We start from the raw sequence: 20396 nt of genomic DNA, 5'->3' as shown, positions 1-20396 counted from the left end.
AATGAGGAAAATAGTATTGGTCTTTTTTTCCCCCCAGTGATCTCAATCTGTTTTAATACTTAGTAATGTTTAATATGTCTGGTTTCAATGTACCCCAACAAAAAAACCCCAACTTCAGGCAGAAGCATTGTTAAACTGTCAAATGTTAAATTATTGATGGCACTTTATTCAGTGGAAGTGAGTGAATCCTTCTCCAGGACTGCAGCTGCTCCCTGTGTGTTTACATGTATGAAGCCCCCAAACGATGTGGGCCCTTTTATGTAGGCAAAGCTGAGCAAGCTCAAAGTTGAATTCTGTGTTGCTTTGGAGACTTAGGAGAAGCTCTCTGCTGTTGGAATGTCACGTTCCAATTTGTGGTGTTTTTTTCACCTTTGTGTTTGCTGTGCAACTATGTCCTAATTCCAAAAGGAGAAAAAAAAAAAAAGGATAGCTTGCAGTGGCTGCTTTATGAATGAAGTAAAATCTATGTATGCTTGTGTACTGGTGTTGTGCTCTGATACAGAAAAATAGTGGTATTTAGAACAGTTAAGGCAATTCCTCTGTTGTACTAAAGCCTCTCTAGTACTGCAGTCTCCTGGAAGCTTTTTTCCAGGGTGACCTTAAATGCACCTTCCCCATCAGCAATGCAGCTGGGAAGAAGGATGCAGAAAAGAAGAGAAAGAATAATTGTGTACTTCCCCACAGTGACCAGGAACAATGAATGGAAGAGATGCTGTACTGAGTCACAGTTGAGTGTTACAATGTGTATGCTGCCATGGTCAAAACAATGAAATGTCATTTTGTGTCCCCAGCTGTGCATGAGGCAAGTACTGCTTTGTTCTGGAACAATGATGTATCAGTCTTGTGTAACTTTGGGTTCTTCAGCTGGCAATTAAAAGCGAAATGGAAATGCCCTTAGGAGGGATGATGTGCATAATTAGAGGTACCTCACTGAAATGTAAATCCATATTCCAAGCTCAATGTTCCAGCTCCCTCTGTAGGACTACCCTCTCTGCTGGGGCAGTATTATCCTAAGAGGATGAACGTTTGAAGATAACTGCCCAAGGATGTGTGGACTGACCACGAAGTGCTTCCAAATTTCCAGGCCAGGGGATGGATCCCAGCTCTGACTGCATGTCAGGGAAAGATGTGGCTGCTTGTGTCCTGGTTTCCATACGTGCAGAACTAGGCTGAGGGCTACCTTGTGCACCAGTGAGGTCTATGAGTGTGATGATAGGCAGCTACAGAGCAGTAGACAATGCAGTCCTAGCTTTCTGGGACAAGTCCAGCTGTTCCTGTGCCTTAGCTATAGGGGAGGGTAATCCCATCCTTCCATGGATCTTCCAGCAGTGGCATAGCATGCTCCAAAAGCGGAGGCTTAAGGTGCAGACAGATGGTTCTGGGAACAGCTGCTACAGATGAGTGGGTCATTTTGTGTTTCTTTTTGAGATTTGCCAGATGAGGGGTGTTTGGGGAAGGAAAGTACATGTCTTTAGAGCCAGAGTTTGTCCTTCACAAAAGACATCTTGATCTTGACTGGCAACATTGGAATATGCTGATCCATTGCTTTGCCTGGCAGAATGCCTGTATACTGACATTGCATTGCTTAAGTTTCCTTTTCCGATTTTGATTTTTCCTTCTGCTTTGTTCTCAAGAGAAGCTCAGCCTGATACGTACTATAAAAGCAGTAATGGTTGGATTGTCGTGAAATAAACGGCTGGAGGGGGACGGGGCTATGTTATAAGGAGCCTACCCAGGAGATGGCAGCCGAGAGACAGTTGTGTGGGAGGAGCGGCTGCCAGCATGGCCAGGTGCTGGCTGTGCAGACAAGGACAGGTGCTTGCTTCGGATGTCTCTAGGGAAAGTTTCACTCCTGCACTCACGAATGAAGCTTTTAGATTGTGGAACTTCAAATTAGATCTTTGTTACTTCTCTTGGCTTCCTTTCCCCATAGCTCTTCAGGGAATTTGTTGTTTTATAGACTAATGTGTTCATTTGCTCCATCAAAGATATTAAAAGGAAAAAAAATGTGAAAACTATTAATGAAGTGAAAATCGTCTGTGAAAGCTGACAATGTTACCTCTCGTCCCTGAAAGAGCACTGAAAACTCAGTCTTGAGATCTTGAGCCTCTTCCCTTAAGCATCCTGTAGAGGTGTTTGAAGAAAGTGAGTTAAGAATAGGCTGATGACTATAAACCATTTTTGAGTTCCTTAGGCCTGTTTATAAAAAACAAAACAACCCTACAATTTGATCTTACCAAATGTTACTAAAATTAGCACCCTGACTTACCTTTCAGAAGTTCTGTTTTAAAATTTCTGTGTCAATTATTTTAAGAGGAGAAAAACTCATTTTCAAAACTGCTAGCACAACAAAGCCTGTGATTACATATAAATAACTGATCACAAATAAGGGCAGAAAGGTTGACTTAAAAGGCAAGACTCAGCTTAAGCTGTGAAAACATGTGAAAACAACTTTATTACCTTTAAAGGCAACAGAAGTTTGAGACAATTAGCTGTAGATCTTGAGATGCATTTTCACATCATTTTCTAATTTAGTCTGCGAGATTTTGTTGTACCTCAGCTTTGGATACAAAGCGTAAGACACACAAGTCAGTATGTAAGGCATCTGGCTTTCAGTTCTGCAGAATACCACTACTTAGTCAAAGATGTTTTGTACCTTAAGATTAGGGTTATCTGGTTTCGTATATGGACATTAAAATTGGTAGCCTGAATGTTTATGTACTGCTGTTAACAGTATGGAGGACTGAAAGTGGCTAGTTGTTAGATGGCAGGTACTGCCATGATTATTTTCCTATTCACAGCCACGTTCTTCCTTCCCTTCCCACCATGCTCACACTGAAATATCACATTCAGCTTTCCCAGTGTATGTTGGGGAGGGGCTAGAGATGGTGCAAGGACATGCTACTGGTGACCAGTTCTGGCCATATGCAAGGCATAAGAATGGCAGAATACACTGTAAGTTTAGATGCCAGAGTTTAAACCCCATGTTTATAGGAAGGCCTGGTAAGGTTTTAATGGCAACTATTCAGCCAGAGCTGTTGAAATATGTTTTGCTCTTACGTGAACTGACACACTACAATATAGCTTATTGGCAGTGTTACGACTATAGCCTACAAAACTTAAAGTGGAGCTTCTTTGCATACCTATTGGAGTCATCCCCTTACGGTTTTCACTGTGTGCTAGCAGAACAAAGATGTACTAAGCCACATTTTAGAATGCTGTTTAAAAATAAATGAGTCTGTGTTCAGCAATATTCTTGTTTTTATTGTAATAATGCTGTTAGGCACTCAGGCACCACACTGACACAGTCCCTGCTCCCTTAGAGCTTACAGGCTAGCTTTCAGCAGTCAGTTTGATTATAAACTCACTCGTACATCCCAGATCTACATATAGGCTCATATGAAACTAACTGTGATTTTGGACTTGATGCTAGTACTTCTAGAAATCAGCAGCTAGATTTCAAGACAAGAACTGGATGTAACTTGAGTTCCTGAAGGTATTTCTGACTTTTCTTGCTGTGAGCACAAACAGAAGCACGTGCTGAAGCTCAGTATTTTAGAATATTATTTCACTTGTAATGTGCTGTTTTTAAAAAAAGTAAAACTGATTAAAAACAAAAAAAGGCAACCACCCCCTTGCACATAATACAAAATATACACAACATTTCCTGCATTATTTGCAGCTGTGCCAACTTGAAAGTGCAATAGACTCATCCATTACAAAAACGGAATTAGACAATTAAGTATTAAATGTGAAAGAAAAATAAACTAGTAACATGGAGTGGTTAGGATACAAAAACCTTACCCATTGCTATGCTTTCCCTTTGTTTTGGGAAAAAGTATTCTGTCCAGGCTGGGGGGAAAATCTTCTGAAGGCTAGTGAATTGAGTTATTCACCTTATTTATCAACTGTTATCCCCAAAGATGTTAGATGTCAGATACTGACTTGTACCTCGCACCAAAGGTGGAAGAAGGAAATCTGGCTGAATGCCTGAATTTCCCTTGCAAGCAGCACCATAAATGAAAGATGCTGCCATCTGCTGTGTTGTGAAATTCCCCCTCTGGCCTGATGTGTATGACCCTGTGGTTATGTAAGGAGGTTCCTGCACATATAGGTGTAGGGGTTTGTTTTCTTCTACAAGAATTGAGTCACAAATTTTTATCCTTACTTTCAGAGCATTTGTCCTCAGATTTTGTAATTACAAGTCAGAAGCCTATTCTTTAGCTTTACACAATTTTTCTTTTTTTTTTCTCTCTTTTTTTTTTTAGAAAAGAAAACCACTCTTTAGGTTTTTCTTTTTTTTGTCAACAAAACTTTTGTTGACAATTGAAATCACAATCTGGACTGGTTTTGAGAATATTAAACCCAACTGTGGAACAGAACATTTCATAGATACACAATGAATCCAAAACATATAAAACTACACTGAGCACAATCCAGCTGTATTTTGACAAACAGATGGTTGGCTCCTGGCAGATTACTGATTAAAAAGATTTGAGTAAAACTTTCAAACATGGTCAAGTCTAACTTTTGAAGAGTATTGAGAAAATAATCTGAAAGGTGCCTACAACCTATCTTTGAGGACAAAGAAATTGTGACTTTGGGTTCTGAATAAGGCACATTTAAATGTTTTTAAACAGATCACCTTGAGGTGGAAACAATCGCCTTCTATGACAGCATACATAATGACATCACACTCTTCTTCTCTCACAATCCTTTACAAGTGGAACTGCCAGCCAGAAGAGACAAAGGCAGCCAGAAGACGAGTTCCCAACAGCTACCAGTCTTACAGTTCAGGCCTTGTTAAGACTGAGGTTTCATTAAAACCAGGTGGTGTAACGGCATGTGATAAACTTGAGGTGTGTAACCAATACAAAGTCACCCAACTGTGCTCAGAGCTTCTTCCCCTACAGTACTTTACTGTATAAAACATAAGTTAGCTTTATTAAGACATGAACATGTGAGATCAAATGAAATGTGACAGATAAGGAGGTCATACTGAACTTTGGTCTCCTGAGGACACTGAGATGCTAAAGAAACAAGTACAGCAGTTTACAGAGCTTAGATATTCATTGTCGTCTGTCCTAACATGCATACTTCCTCAGTCATTATCCCCTTTAGTTCACTTCATGGTCTCAGCCTTGCAAAATCGTTCAGTAAGGAATTAAAGGCAAGTTTCTTGACTATCTTCCCTATTTATGTCAAAAGCTACACTGGTGTCACAAGGCCTGTGAGCGTAAAGCCCCCTGTAACAGCAGTGATAGTGCTTTTCAAACTGAAATCTAAAACTCAATCATAACATTACAGAGAACATGGTGTGATTATGAAATTAATACTTTCTGCAGAGGAAGTGTGCAGAACACACTTACACCATTTGGCAGTGTTTCCCCAAAACAACACACTTCAGTAATTTAGCTGTGACTTTAGTGCAAGGAATATGGTGAACTTTTCAACCAGTTTGCCCATCAAGTTGTCCTGTTGCACCCAGACAGATATTTTCACATGCAGTTCCTACTTTATAGCTTAGTTAAGACAAAGGTTTGCTGGTGCAGATTATTTCTCTAAAACAATAAGGATGGAGCTAGTCAAGAAATTTTTTTTTTCTCCCAGTCTGGAAGCAATATTCACCACACATTCATCATCAACTTAATAGAAAATGTCCTTTACACATATGGTACTTGTCAACTGAATTATGAACTGATGCTTTTCCACAATAATCTGAAATAAATTGCTCTGTTTCACTCTGCAGTGGATCAGGAGAAGGGTTGCTGGCACAATATGTTACTGTAAACTCCGGACCTGCCAGTTCTACGGGCTAAGTTTGTTTGAAAAGCAAAAATTCACAAGAAAGGGCACTATAAATCATTTCTGAAAAAAACCCCAAACTGTCCTGCAGTTACTCTTATAATAGAGTAGAATCTATAAAATATTTTCATCTATAACAAGACGCTTCCGTTAAAAATGTGTAAATGTTACTAAGCTTTAAGGCACTCCAGCTGAAGGAACGACTGGATCACAACTACTGTTGGTGGCTCAGATCTCTTCTCTTTATCCACATAATTCATCATCTTCAATCTTTGTCCTTTGTGAGTTCTGTAATTTCATCAACATCTTCTATATCCTGTGTCATCTTCTCATACTGTCTCCTGAAGAAGCCAAGCTGTGAGAGGTATTAAAGTAACACCACATTGCATTGAGTCAGTGATAGTTATCATTTTCTCAGTGAAGCTGAATAGTGTGACGGTAGAAACGCATGTGTGCATGCACACACAGCATTTGATTTGTAGGCAATTCCTGACTGAAGAGGAGCCGTGCCTTAAACGCCTGCCTGGTTCAACTAAATGCCAAAACGGCAATGCTGAGTAGCCAGTTGTCTCCCTGACAAGATATAGGCCTCTCCATGCTGCCTTGGTGTGCCAAGGAGCCCGATTAAGCATCAATGTCCTGGCATATAAAGAGAGTCCTTTGATCTCCTTTTAATTTAGGTATCTTTTGTGAATGACTTTTTGCCCTTGCCTTTCCTTCTGTTTTCTTTCAGTGCATATCCTCTTCCTCCTTGGTTCTGATCCCCAGCATTGCCCACAGAGAGTATCATGGGAGTTCAGAGCCCAACTGGAAGAGTTATGGAAGGAGACATGCAGTGCCAAAAGGAAAAATGTAAATGCCACACCACCTGTTTTGAACCATTGGAAACTCATTTATCATTTATGTTGCAAATTTCTGTGGGGACCCATTTCAGAATTTTGATTTGTAAAGCTCTGCCAAATTTTCCCATCAAGGGTGTAATGTCAATGCAGTATTATTCATACCACCAAACAGCGTATGTGGTTTTGTTCAGAAGAGATATTCCAAAGAAAATAGCATAAATGTATTTATCCCTTTCTGCTTTTCTTTTTAAGAATATAAACACCTACTTACTTTCCACAAAACAGCAACCAATGCTAACAGCAAAAGGAGTCCAGCCAATATACTGCCAATCACAACACCAACTGGTATCTCAGCTTTCTCATCTGGCTTCATTATTGTAACTGGGATCTGAAAGCAGAGAGATTGTGCATTATGGGTTAATGTTAACTGCACATAAAGTTGGATTTGTAAACCAAATACTTCACTAATGAGGAACAGTTGGACTGCACGCATTCCAGATCAATGACTGGAACACATCAGGCAATTACAGCCCTGTCACTGGTGTTCGCAGGTACCTGCTTGCACCATCATGGCACACAGCAGCGCCAGTTAAGGGTTAGGGGCCCTCATCAATCTTGCCCATACACAACAGTCAACTGCCTGTCAGCTTTCTGACTCTCCAGTAACAAGAGGTCTTTTAGAGTTGTTCCTATAGTTCATGGACACACTATCACTAGGTAAACCAGACATGCTTACATGCCTGCAGGGAATAGCCTGGTATAGAGTCCCATATGCTCAAAACAGACTTCAGCTGCATCATCTGCAGAACTGCTTCCAGTTAGGTGTTGCTAGAGCCCTGTTATCAGTAGCAGGCAGCTGTAGAGGGCAATACTAATACATGGAGGCCAGACGCTGTCATGCACTCAGTGCATTTGTTGAAATTTCTCCCCTTCTACTGAGCAGGTACCCTCTATGTCCTTTGCTGTTCCTACCTTCTGAGCAACCACTAACATCTTAGCAGGTCTTCTCATGTTAATCTGTGCTCTCCTGAGTTAAATGCATGAATTTGCTGTAAGACATATGGATCAAACAGGAGTGTTTCTAGCACACCTATGCTTCCTGAACTACAGGTAGTACCAGAACAGCATACAGTCTCTGGAAGTTAGTTTTCAGGTGCTACTCTATCTAGTTGGATTGAATATGACAAAGTATATAGTTAACATATAACATAGTTGCTCAGGCAAACATTGCTGTAATATTTATGAACTGTCAGATCTTTGCATTTAATCTTGAAACTACATGCATTTAGCATAAAGATTTTTTTCCTTCCTGAAACATGATAAAATAAGTTATGTCGGTTTACATTCTCAGAGTTGCTTGCTCTGCTCAGAGCATTTGTCTAGTGTAATTTAATCTTAAGCTTTCTGGGAAGCTTGCGCTGGACTGACATCTCAGTGATTTAGGTCACTTCAGCTGGAAGGCTCCAATGTTATGCTAGGTGTGGCTACGTATATTCATTTCGCTGAGGCAAATATGACTTCGTGTATTTTCTAACCAAATGGCTATGATGATGATTATAGCAGGTTAACTTTCTGTTCTCCATCTGGCAGACCTTTCTGACTTGGAAAAAAATCTGAAAGCTTTTACGCACAGATACCTAAGCAGCTTTTCCATACAGCATCACAAGGCAGTATTAATTCATTTGGCTACACAGCAATCCAGCTTGTCCAAACTGAAGACCCAATTTCATAGATATGTGCAGTTTGCCTAGTAATGCTTTCTCCATTAGATGAACCATGAAGTGCCACTATTGGAGAGGTAAATAAATATCTTCCCTGAAGTCAAACTGTGGCTGGGATTCACTTCATGTGCTATTATACCTACAATATAGTTCCCTGGCTTCCAGTGGAGGAGGACAGGGACTTTCACAGCCTAATTCACTCTGCTTATTTTCAGGATCATTCTTGAGATGAATTGCATCTCAGAAACACCTGTTCTTTCTATGGACTAGGACTTATAGAACATCTGATTATGATGTAGATGACTAATGCAGACATTAAGTCACATGAATCATACCACCCTCATCTAAAATAAAGCAGAGTAAGTAAGTAGGGAAATAAACTCTGATTGCTTGTTGCCCCAAGGAAGTGTGAAGGGCAAAGACTGGGTATGACTGCTGGCCTGCCAAGAAGTACATGCAGTGTTCGATACTGACTCCATCACTGAAATGTCAAATCAAACTGCCCTGAAGGAGAGTGAATCTCAACCAGCTGGCACAATTTCTAAGACTTACAATGGGGCAAAAGGCTATTGAGTGAGGACCAGGCTGTAAGCCTCACCAAAATCCACTGTGTTTCTTAACAGTCCTGAGGCTAACCTTCAGGGTCTGTTCAGCCACTGCCTTAGAGCTGTGAAAGTCCCAGCTACAGGTGCTTTAATGTCTGGCTGAGACAGACTTCATCAACCATCACTTGAGTAATTAAATTCTGGTTCTCACGAAATCAACAGAACTGCTGGCAATGTAAATTTGGCAGTGCCATGCTCCAGTGGTGTAAAAATACCCGGTAATACATGTTTTGTGATCTAACTAAAAAGCCTGTACAATTAATTGTAATACTTGCATTGCATATTGATGAGTTTGATCTCCTAGCAGAAATACTACCATGCCACAAAGGTGAAACACTCTGCATACTTCAAATACAGAGATGTAATTATTCTGCAAACGCATGTTATTATTTCCAGAGCTATATTTTTCCTCTGCTATCTCAAGGATTGGAGGTTTCCCTGAGTATAAATATTTAGAGGTTTTTCACAAGATGAGAAAACAATGACAACAATTAGTACTGAATTATAGTCTTATGTCCACATTGAGACAGATCAATCAATAATTGACTTCATGCATATTAAACTGTATTTTCATTACCTTAGAATGGGCTACACCACACATTCTCACAGATACTTGATTCCTTTACTAATTTGCCTTTTGGTCTTGACTGGCAGTTATTTTAATGGATAAAATAGGCTGGTAAATACTGTAAAAATAAATCTAAACTCAGTATTACAAATGGCTCTCTAGGTATTATAACAGCACCATTCTTCAAATGTCATTTGTATATAGCAGATGGAGACCTTGGGAGAAGGATTCATCACTCATAAAGTGATTGTTTGGAGACTTCTCTTGGGATTAACTCTGTCTATATTGTCCACATGACAGCCATTTCAAAGGCAAAAAATACTCCACATTCTTTAACAAAAGAGGTTAAGTATATTTGCTGGAGAGCAGTGCCAAACATCTGTCTATAAACATATCAAACCAGACAATTTAGAGAAATAAGACTATAAATCAGACTTACAAAAATGTAATTAATTCAATTACAGAAAGCAATCCAAATTTTGGTCTTTTCATGAATAGGAAGCTAAACGAATTTCAGAAGTTTCTGAGTTTTGCTATTCGAGAACTAAAGATTTTAAGTAAATGGTTTGTATAGCAGTTGGCTGAAATAAAAGCATTTTAGTAACATAGGAGAGGTTGTATATAGAATCAGAATCACAGAATTAACGAGGTTGGAAAAGACCTTCAAGATCATCAAGTCCAACCTATCACCCAACAACCATCTAATCAACTAAACCATGGCACTAAGTGCTTCAACCAGTCTTTTCTTAAACACCTCCAGGGATGTTGACCCCAGCACCTCCCTGGGCAGCACATTCCAATGGCAGATCACTCTTTCTGTGAAGAACTTCTTTCTAAGATCAAGCCTAAACTTCCCCTTGCACAGCTTGAGACTGTGTCCTCTTGTTCTGTTGCTGCTTGCCTGGGAGAAGAGATCAATCCCCACCTGGCTACAATCACCCTTCAGGTAATTGTAGACAGCAATAAGGTCTCTCCTGAGCTTCCTCTCCTCCAGCTCCCTCAGCCTCTCCTCACAGGGCTTGTGCTCCAGACCCCTCACCAGCTTTGCTGCCCTTCTCTGGACATGTTCAAGCAACTCAACATCTTTCTTGAAGTGAGGAGCCCAGAACTGGACACAGTACTCAAGGTGTGGTCTAACCAGTGCTGAGTCCAGGGGCAGAATGACTTCCCTGCTCCTGCTGGCCACACTATTCCTGATACAGGCCAGGGTGCCATTGGCCTTCTTGGCCACCTGGGCACACTGCTGGCTCATGTTCTGCCTACTCTCAACCAGTACCCTCAGGTCCCTTTCTGCCTGGCTGCTCTCCAGCCACTCTGTCCCCAGCCTGTAATGCTGCATGTGGTTGTTGTGGCCAATGTGTAGAACCCAGCACTTAGATGTGTTAAATTTCATGCCATTGGACTCTGCCCATCTGACCAGCCTGTCAAGGTCCCTCTGCAGAGCCCTCCTACACTCTAACAGATCAACACCTGCTCCCAGCTTAGTGTCATCTGCAAACTTACTGATGGTGGACTCAATCCCCTCATCCAGATCATCAATAAAGATATTGAATTAGGATTAGGCCCAACACTTATCCCTGGCCAACAGGATACATTAGTTCAACATAATCCAAAGTCATCAGAGTTTGTACTCCTAAAGGACACTGAAAATTAAATATTATCACTTTAAAACAGTAAAAGAGAAGTTATAAAAAATACACTTATCTATCACTTACAGTTAGGGTATTCTCTCCAATTACAAATAACTCAGGGTTATGTGTGTCGATTTTTGCGTTTGCAGAGAGTTGTAATGTCTGGAAGGTTACCTGAAACAGAAGATTAAAAAACACCTGTTATGTTCTATTAGAGAGCAAACTGATTAGAATATAGACATCCTAAAATATTTTTCTCTGTTTGAAATGAAGACTTCAGAACTAGAAAAAAAATCACATTATTAAGAAAATGAAAATGATCTTTTTTATTTGTCTAAAATATGTGTCTATGTAAGTAATAATGTATCAGTAATTCAGACTTAATTTTGCTCTTCTTAATAACTACCAATGAAACTGGAGAACTGTTTCTTTCTTCAACATACAGTTCAAGTGAAGCCAAAGGAGTTACTTATATATCAATTTTTATAGTTAAAGCTGTCACTGCTGCTAGCAGGGAAGAAATGTGGGAAAAATAGCAGTGAGAAAGAAGTGCTCAGCAACAAAAGACAGATGGGAATATATCTCTGGCCTTTGTAAGAAGTGGAAACAGGATAGTCTTTCTCTTCCTCCCCCCGTCTCCTCTGTCCAATGCTTCTGGTTTTTCGCCCATTTATTTTTCCCTATCAATATATGTTCCTCTTCCATTCTAACCTCACTCCCTCAGCTTAAATGAAGAAGATGACAAGAATCAAAAGCTCACTCCCATTTGAAAAGAGATCTTGTGCCAGATCCCATTTCCCTCTGCACATGTATTGAGAGGAGAGGAGCATGTCTCTGCAAACACTGCCAGCTCACTGGGGCTGTTCTTCCTGAGTGGCAGGTATGGAGAGCTCTTCCTACAGCACCACCAGGAATGGCCTAAGGTTAGTGGGAGCACAGGAGCACTCACCAGCTGTTCCAAATGCAGTGCCTCCTATGTCATTTTGCTTCCTCAGCCATTTCTCCATGGCAGGGCTAGATATGGCAGACTTGACACAGGGAACGTGAGCAACTGCGGGTCCACAGCAGCAAACACAGGCTGAACTGACCAGCCTTGCACCATACAGTTATTGCACACCTACACTGTGGCCACCTGCCCACGTGGTCTCTCCTGTACTCCCAAATGTTTAGCAACCTGCCTGAGCACTATCCAGAGCACCTTGTTAATTCCTAAGCACAGCTTACTTAGGTACTGGTAAGCCTGCTGTCGCCTTCTTGGACAATGACCGATTATGTGTGTGTTAGTGCTTGCAAGATTATTTGTGCTGAACCCTTACAGGCAAACAGACAAGAACAAAATGGGAGATGAGAGTAAAACTGTGACATGATCTTTCCTTCTCATCACCCAATGATAAATTATTTCCATTCATTTTCTTGAGAGGGTAGCTACCTTTTCTTCAGGTCTCCACCTTCTGCGTACCTGACAGTTCTGGTCTGGAGCTCATTTGAAAAATACAAACTTTAAAGACAGATGTTTTCCTTCATACACTTGCATAAGTGTCTCACAATATCAACCTAATCTTGTAAGAGCTGAATGCTAAAGCTGACAACCATCTTGCTGTCAAATGTCAATACCTGCCATAAGACTTGCCAGACACCTTAAGGAGACTGTGTCATGTTTCTGATGTTCTAGGCAAATCTGGGAATCCCAAGACACTTTGGCTGGTTGCCTATCCTGTTAATTCAGGATAAGTTATATCCTGAAGGAAACATGGTGATTGAAAATGGGAAAGTCAAGATGCTCTTGATGGATATTTTTAAGCATCCTGTAGGTCTTTAAAACAAGGACTATTTTCTTGACATCAATTCTAATAAAAATAAAAAATCATTTTTTTCCCCACACTTTCTCTATCAAATATAACTGGCAACACTAAAAGGCTTTTAATATGTTGATGTGACTTAAAATGATCACTATGTAGGCCATGATGTTAAAAAAAAAAAAAAAAAAGGCAGCATTATTTTCCAAGTTACGAAGACACTGTGCTCTGCTGTCCTATGTTGAGTTTTGTGGAAACTGTAGTTCTCCTGAATGAATTTAACAGACACAGCAAATGTGTTCTTCAGCTGTGAATATGCATTATCACAGCATTTCCTTATGTTTTGTGCTGAACTGAAGGTTTAATCACATACTTTACTTTTATATCCAAGTTTTCAATATGGAAATACATGCACAACAACATAAAGGAAGATCTTTCTAGATTGGCAGGTCTCTACTGAACTTTGATATATTTTGAGTATTGGATCCTTCATGAAATACATCTGATACTCACAGCAGCAAAGGTTCCATTCCAGATTCGAGTGGACACGTTCACAAAGTACTCTGCCCTCAGCAGAACATCTTCCAGTTTGCATGTGATGGTACTGCACTTCACATTCTTACAGTTCTTCCAGGGAAACGAGCAAGGAGAGGCAACAGTATGCGTTAAAAATACACTTTCACAATGTTTTAAGAACAAGATTTTTTGCTCTGGCCTTTGCCATTTGGTGCATGCAATTTAAGTGCTTGCAGGTTGTCCTGGCAGGGCCATGACATGGCCCAGTACAAACCCAGACAGGCCTTAAGATGGTCTAGACAGGGTCCCTTTCTCTCCTCTCCCTCCTGCAGGAAAACAGGGCAACACAGGAAAAGGAACAAAGGGGACAGGACTCCTGCCTGTCTGGTAAACAAGCTGTTTATCTGGGATGACAGCACGTAAGCTGACCACTGTGCCCCCAGATACAAGGTCCTTGCTTCTGCCTTTTATGGTTATAGCCTGGCAGAATGCTTTTCCACTGGGCAGCTACACGTTAGCTTCAGTGCCCCATTGGACCAACCGATCTCTGGCAATTTGTATATATACAAGTGACTTGGTAGTCACCCTTGCCTTGCCTTGCTCAAGCCTGATGAAGCCTTGCCTTGCTTCAAGCCTTGCTGCCTTGAGTTGCCCTGCCCTGCCTTGAGCACCTGGTCCAGAGTCTGGGATATAGCCACAAACCATACACATGCAAGTCGGAGAAGCCACAAGCCTAGAAGCCTAATCGAATCTGCCTAGCCTGCTTCCCCTTGCCACTAGAATTGTGCCGTGCCTCAGTTTGCCCAGAAACCAAGCAAGCGCCTGTTGAGAAGAGCATCGTTAACTGCTCGCCGTCCGCTGAAGCCAGACCAGCCTGGGACCACGCAGGAAATCTTTCTTGCCAGCAATCTGCTGTGCTGTGCCTTACAATAGCGCCCCAAAGCTAATAATGCAGCAGCAGCATCCTTCATGTGGGTGAAACTAGCTGTGAGTAACTAATTCACTGCCCTTTGGGTTTAGTGGTTCTTATCGAGCCTCCCCCTGCTGTAATCAAGCGCTATCTCTCTTGGGGACTTTCTCTTTCCAAGTTGTTGCCTCCTAATTTGCGTAGAATAGTTTGTATTTGCCCTAAGACTTGCATATTTCCATTGTAAATATATCTTCCAACTGTACAATGATCCTTTTAATGAGTTTTGGCATATTTCATTAATAAAGGGTTACTATTTTTATTAATACCCATTTGCCATTATCATTTATCATTTATTGTTGTGAGGGTAATTAATTTATTCCTCCCCTTGACCACAACACAGGTGTGAAGAGCATGCACCTTTTCTTCTAAGGTGTGAGAACATCCACAGGCTGCACGCCTGCACTGTGAGTGAAGAATGTCACTTCTACCACAGTTGTCCCTGCATGTACAGCAGTGGCCTCCTAAGAATTAGCTCTGCACCCCTATCCTGTGGTACTGCAGCCCTGAGTCTTACTTACCAGTTCTTTAGAAGCTCTGAAGTTCTCTTTTGTGAAAGAGGCAGAGTAAGGTCTTTTGCCTATTTGTAGTGGATTTATCAGAGCTTGACAAGTAACACCTTTGGCCTAGGAAAGATAGCATGAATGAATTGGATAACATCATACTCAGGAGTTTAGAGTCATAATAATATGTATTTCTGGTGGCTGTGAAAGGCTAAATTGTGAATTGTAAAACACTAGGTACTTTAGGAAACTAAGAGATCGTATGTGGTGTTTTGGTCAAAATTGACAGCTCTCAGGGTATTTTTTTTCCACCCTAGATAGACCTGAAGGGTCTAATGTAAAAATTCAATTTTTAAAATACCCTTCCAAGGAACTTGGAGAAGTACCTAGTTGGAAAGTTCCAGAATCACATGAAAAGTCAGACATTGACTGTAAAGATAACCCACATGGGCCAAGTAATAGACTAGTGCACTGCTAACATCACAGTCCTTCCTCTTTCCTTTATGAGTAGGGACAAAGAGAAAGGGCATAAATTCTCTGAATCTTAGCTACACTATGAGAGAAATAATTTATAACTATAGTACTGATTAAACCCCAGAACACAGTAGTTTATGTAATTCAGTGCTTCACCTGATCTGTGGTGACTTCAGTTAGGTACATCAGTGGGTTATCTTTGCTGGTCAGTTCTGGAAGATGGATATTTACAGATGCCATCTTTACTGGAATACTTCCTGTTGTTACCTGCAAAGCAAGTAACTGACAATTAATGCAGATAGCTATACTTACATATGTATAAATTATGTGATATAGAAAGAAAATCAGAAATCATGGATGAGTGTGGAAGAAATGGACTCCTTTTGCATCACTGTTTTTTATACTAAGACACCAGAATAGCAGTTACATTATGGCAATAGTCAAGCAGAAAATGTACTGTATAGCTTCAGATCCCTGTCTGTTTCCTTAGCAAAGCTTGTATTAGCTCCATTAAACACATTTTGGAAAAGAATAAATTCTACCACAGCCAACAGTCCTGTTACTTAGTCCTTTTCAGTAGCGGTTACAGGAATGAAAATGGAACATAATGTAAGTTTCTTCCACATTGCATATTTGGATCTAATGTTTTTCTGAGTTATGTAATAAATGCTGATCTGGCTCTGTGTATCCGGTTTGGGTACTTAACCCTTGCTGAACTCCAAGTTTCAAAGTCCAAGCCTGCAAAGACTTGGTTTCACAGAGTCACAGAATCACCTCAAAAGACCATCTAGTCCAACCCCCCTGCCAGAGCAGAATCACCTAGAGCAGATCACACAGGGCCGCAGCCAGGTGGGTTTTGACGATTTCCAGAGACGGAGACTTCACAACCCCCCTGGGCTGTTCCAGTGTTCCGTCACTGTGTTACAGTGTTTCCTTTATCAAGTCCGTGGAAGACAAATATGCTCTATGAAAAAGCAATCTTACTTGGCCTAAAGTTAAGCATTAACCATCTTCTAAAAATGTAAACAGTACAGGACCAATCCCTCCCCCATTCTACTTGTGCAGTAAGTGCAAATTTCATCCTTAACCTCATAAAGACTGTAAACATATATCTTCCAGCTAGCTGCAGGTTTTTTTCCTTACTTGACCAATTCAAAAGCATCAAAATCAGACATTGAAACCAGGAATGTTTTTCAACTGCTTTTTGATACCAGGCTACAAAAAGAGGTGAGACAGCTTCTTAAACCAGAGCTAAAAACATTCACTAACCTTAACTGAGAAATTGAAGGTGGGGCCAATATCTTCCAAATGATTCACAATGGAAGGAATGTTACGACCAGAGTATACTTCATAAAAGTTGATGCTGGCAAGCCTAGTTAACAACCATAAAACATTATGCTTCAATCTGATAGTTTTGAAAACATGTTACTGGACATACCTTCATGAAACAGGTCAGATGTACAGTCAGAGGCAAAAACCAGTTGCTTGGCTGCTTGTACTGCTGTTTAAATTTTACAAAGTTGGTGAAGAAAATACATGGTGTACTGAACCCCAGAGCTGGAGTGAACATATGAAGGAGGACTGCATCAGACACAGGTTCCGCTCAGCCTCCTGCACCCTGTAGGGTTTCAGTCCCTTAATGCAAGCTCCAGGATGCACAATATCAACTTCCTTATTCTCAAAAGAGTCACTGGTAAGACTGACTCCCAGCTCTTCTCCTGAAAATTCAGGTTAAGAGATTTTCCCTAGAAAAACTTCAAGACAACTTTTTGTCTCAACCCTTGTATTTTAAGAGATTACTCCTTGGCAGTATTGCCTGCCTCAAGAAAGAATTATCTCCAGGTAGGTGTTTCCAAAGCAGAATAGTATAAAAATGAGCTAACTCTACAGGAAGCATTTAAAATTGTACTTTGGCTTAACGTGTGTTTCCTCTAGTTCTTTTAAACTGATTCAACTGCAAGAATATCTAATCTTTTTCTGGCAATAGGGATTCCTTCATGCCTTGCATATGAAATTGCACTTTGTCTTACTCAGGAGATGCACTTGAATTCAAGCCTCTGGTTTCCCTTAAGTAAGTCTTACAGACTCCATGTCTGACCTTTTCTGAAGCATTGAGTTTCTGTTCATATTTCTCAGCTAATTAAGTCTGCTGATTCAAGTCTGCACCATCTCAGTTTCCCAGGAGACTGCATAAGTTGCTGTGCTAGCCCTTCAATCCAATGCTCTTGTAGCCTCTGTGCCACTGCTAACTTTAGTAACAAACACTGGTTTTGCTGAAGTCTCATACAGCTTTCCAAAGGAGCTGAAAGAACTTACATCACTGACTTAAATGCTTCTCTGTAACTAAAATAACCTGAAAAATTCTTCTTAACTCTGAAACTAGTGTGTCTATCTGTGGTGAATGCAGGGCCTCTGAATATCCTGAAAATGCTGTTAGCAGGTTATTAATTTAATCTACTCCACTGTGGTTCCTATTCCAGGCTCAAGCCTTCCTCTTTCTATCTAGCCAAGAGTTCTTGTAGTTTTGGTCACCTCTGAATATTCATTTCCTGAATTCACTGCTGTGGTACATTTTTAAGTAGCTTAGTCTTTTTCAAATTTCTGTCATTATTTGAATAATTACTGTTTATTTTCTACCAGATTGTCTACAAAGTTTGGAATGCTTTGGGATGCAAAAGCATTTTTTTAATTAGAATTGATGACCAAGTATATCAAATGCATCTATACACAGTTTATCATAGAAATTCAGTAATTGGGAAAGATAAATATTTTTGTTGATGAAAAGTAACATATTATATTCTGATCTGAGAGTCAAACCAGTATATTTTTGTTTCTGTTCCAGTTTGTAACTGAAATCCCTCCTTTTTTGAACAGTAACAGACTAATTGCTGTTCCAATGAATCCCAAATCACCAGGGGTTTCCAAGGCTGAAGATAAGACAGGCATGGTATGAAAATCAATCTTAAAGGGATTTTTGTCTGTCTGTCTCTCCTTCCCTGCCCATCTGCTGTTGCTTACAAACTGTCCTTCTCAGAGTAAGGGATCCATTTTACAACAACCCTGACTTGACTTCTTCAAGGAGAGGAAAGGGCTTATGCCAGGAGGGGAAGGGATAAGTGTGAGGCATCATCTGGGGAAACATGTGGGAAAGAGGAATGTGCTGCTTCCAATGCCCAACACAACTGCAAGCAAGGGGGAATCTGCCATGTGTATTCTGCTGCTGTTAACAAACCAGGAATTTCTTAAGACTTCCAAAATGAAAACAAAGTTTTTCAGTGATCTTTGAATAGTGTTACTATATTCAAGTGTCCTGGCAAAATGACAGTGAATATTGACATTGTTCAGCATACCTTGTGAAGTGAAGTTCTGCATCATATCGCAAAGGAATTGATAAGCTGACCTGGTTGTCCAATTCATGTTCTTCATTACTTTCACTGTTCATCAAAACACATACATTTAAGTCTAGTGTTATGATTTTATACCTAATAAGGTGTTAATAGTTGCTTTCATACAATTATGTACTTTACCTCAATGCACGAAAACTTAGAACTGCCACATTCTGAAGATTTTTTAGGTTAAAATCAAAACTAATATCAAAGGATACCTGTGGAAGAGAGAAAGAACATATAATAAATGAGTTTATGGTACAGCATCCACCGGACTTCTCATTAGCAACATAACTATTCATATCTGCAACAAGCTAGAATTCTCCACGAATTTCTGTGTAATATTACAGTACTATCTAATACTCCAGTATTGCTTTGTTTTCACTTTTCCCTTACAATTTGGCAGTGGTATACAAACATGAGCTATTTCTAGTTTTAAATTGTGTATAACTAGCAACAAGATACAACAAAAGGTGTTCAAGATTATTTCAATTACATGATTTTAAACACTAGCACTAACACTAGATTTGTATTCACTCTTTTCCTCCAGTTGTTCTAATAGGTCTGCTTTGATCAATGCCATTAAAAATGCAGAACAAACTTAACTTTTTACATGCAATTACTTCTTTTTTTTAAAATTTATTTGCACCCCCTGCCACAGAACATCATGTTTCTATTTTTTCTAGCAAGTTTCTTATTGCTCTTGTTGATTGTGTTAGAGAATAGAAACCTATTTCCGTTCTGCCCTTCAGGAATAGAAGACTTAAGTTCCACAAAACCATGAATATCCTGAGTTTTACAGTATATATGAGAAAAAGGATAAATGACCTGTCCTAGGGCTGTGTGGGCCACCCATCTCTTCTCAAAGCATTACTGCATTTTTAGAGAGACGAGATTCACAGAAGCAGGAGAGGGAGCTACCCCACATTTACACAGCAGGAAGGATTGGTTTGGTACTATGGTCAGTTCCCAGAAGACTACACATTATGCTCTTTTATTCTATTCCCAGCCCTCACTCTAGAGGATTACAGTGCTACAGCAGCATTTGAAAGCTGTGGGTAGGAACAAATGTACCTGGAAAGCCTCTTACCTTTATCTAGCAAGAAGTCAAAAACTTTTAGCCCTGAATTTGCCTTTTTATACCTCTGAAACCCAGAAGGATATTAACTGTTGCCAAATCTAAGAAACGCTAACAGTAATGCAAATTTAGGGGAAAACAAAACCAAAAAAAAGCTTTTGGATATTATTCAAGGTTATTTAAACACACTAGCTGTACCTGTTGTCCTCTTCTGAAAACAGGATAGCTTATTTGACAAATGACTGTACTTTGTGCTGTTCCTGTCTGACAGGAGACTTCAGTCCCATCACTCTACAGAGAAAATAAGACAGAAAAGTCATCTCAATATTAGGTTTTGATAAAGCAGAGAGGAAGATCCCAGTCTGTACCTTCAACTGGACAAGCATTATGCTAAGGAGCAGAAAAACAGTTGTTATCACAGAATCACAGAATGTTAGGGGTTGGAAAAGACCTCCCTAAATCATTGAATCCAATCCCCCTGCCAATGCAGGATCACCTAGGGCA

At 40.2% G+C, this 20396-nt stretch overlaps 1 protein-coding gene across 1 annotated transcript in view; it reads right to left on the bottom strand.

The window, feature by feature from the left end:
• Positions 1-6070: 6070 nt before the first annotated feature.
• Positions 6071-20396, bottom strand: part of ITGA2 (integrin subunit alpha 2) — a 52531-nt gene continuing 38205 nt past the window's right edge. The window contains exons 20-29 of the mRNA XM_054397737.1: positions 20091-20183; positions 18956-19032; positions 18779-18862; positions 16698-16800; positions 15585-15695; positions 14973-15077; positions 13482-13595; positions 11257-11346; positions 6919-7035; positions 6071-6160 (exon numbers count right to left, since the gene is read on the bottom strand). Of these exons, the coding sequence (XP_054253712.1) occupies positions 6071-6160; positions 6919-7035; positions 11257-11346; positions 13482-13595; positions 14973-15077; positions 15585-15695; positions 16698-16800; positions 18779-18862; positions 18956-19032; positions 20091-20183 (984 nt within the window). The remainder of the gene's footprint in view (positions 6161-6918; positions 7036-11256; positions 11347-13481; positions 13596-14972; positions 15078-15584; positions 15696-16697; positions 16801-18778; positions 18863-18955; positions 19033-20090; positions 20184-20396) is intronic.

Source organism: Indicator indicator, chromosome Z (assembly GCF_027791375.1).
Source record: "Indicator indicator isolate 239-I01 chromosome Z, UM_Iind_1.1, whole genome shotgun sequence".
Classification (NCBI taxonomy): domain Eukaryota; kingdom Metazoa; phylum Chordata; class Aves; order Piciformes; family Indicatoridae; genus Indicator; species Indicator indicator.
This window is presented reverse-complemented; position numbering and strand designations above follow the sequence as displayed.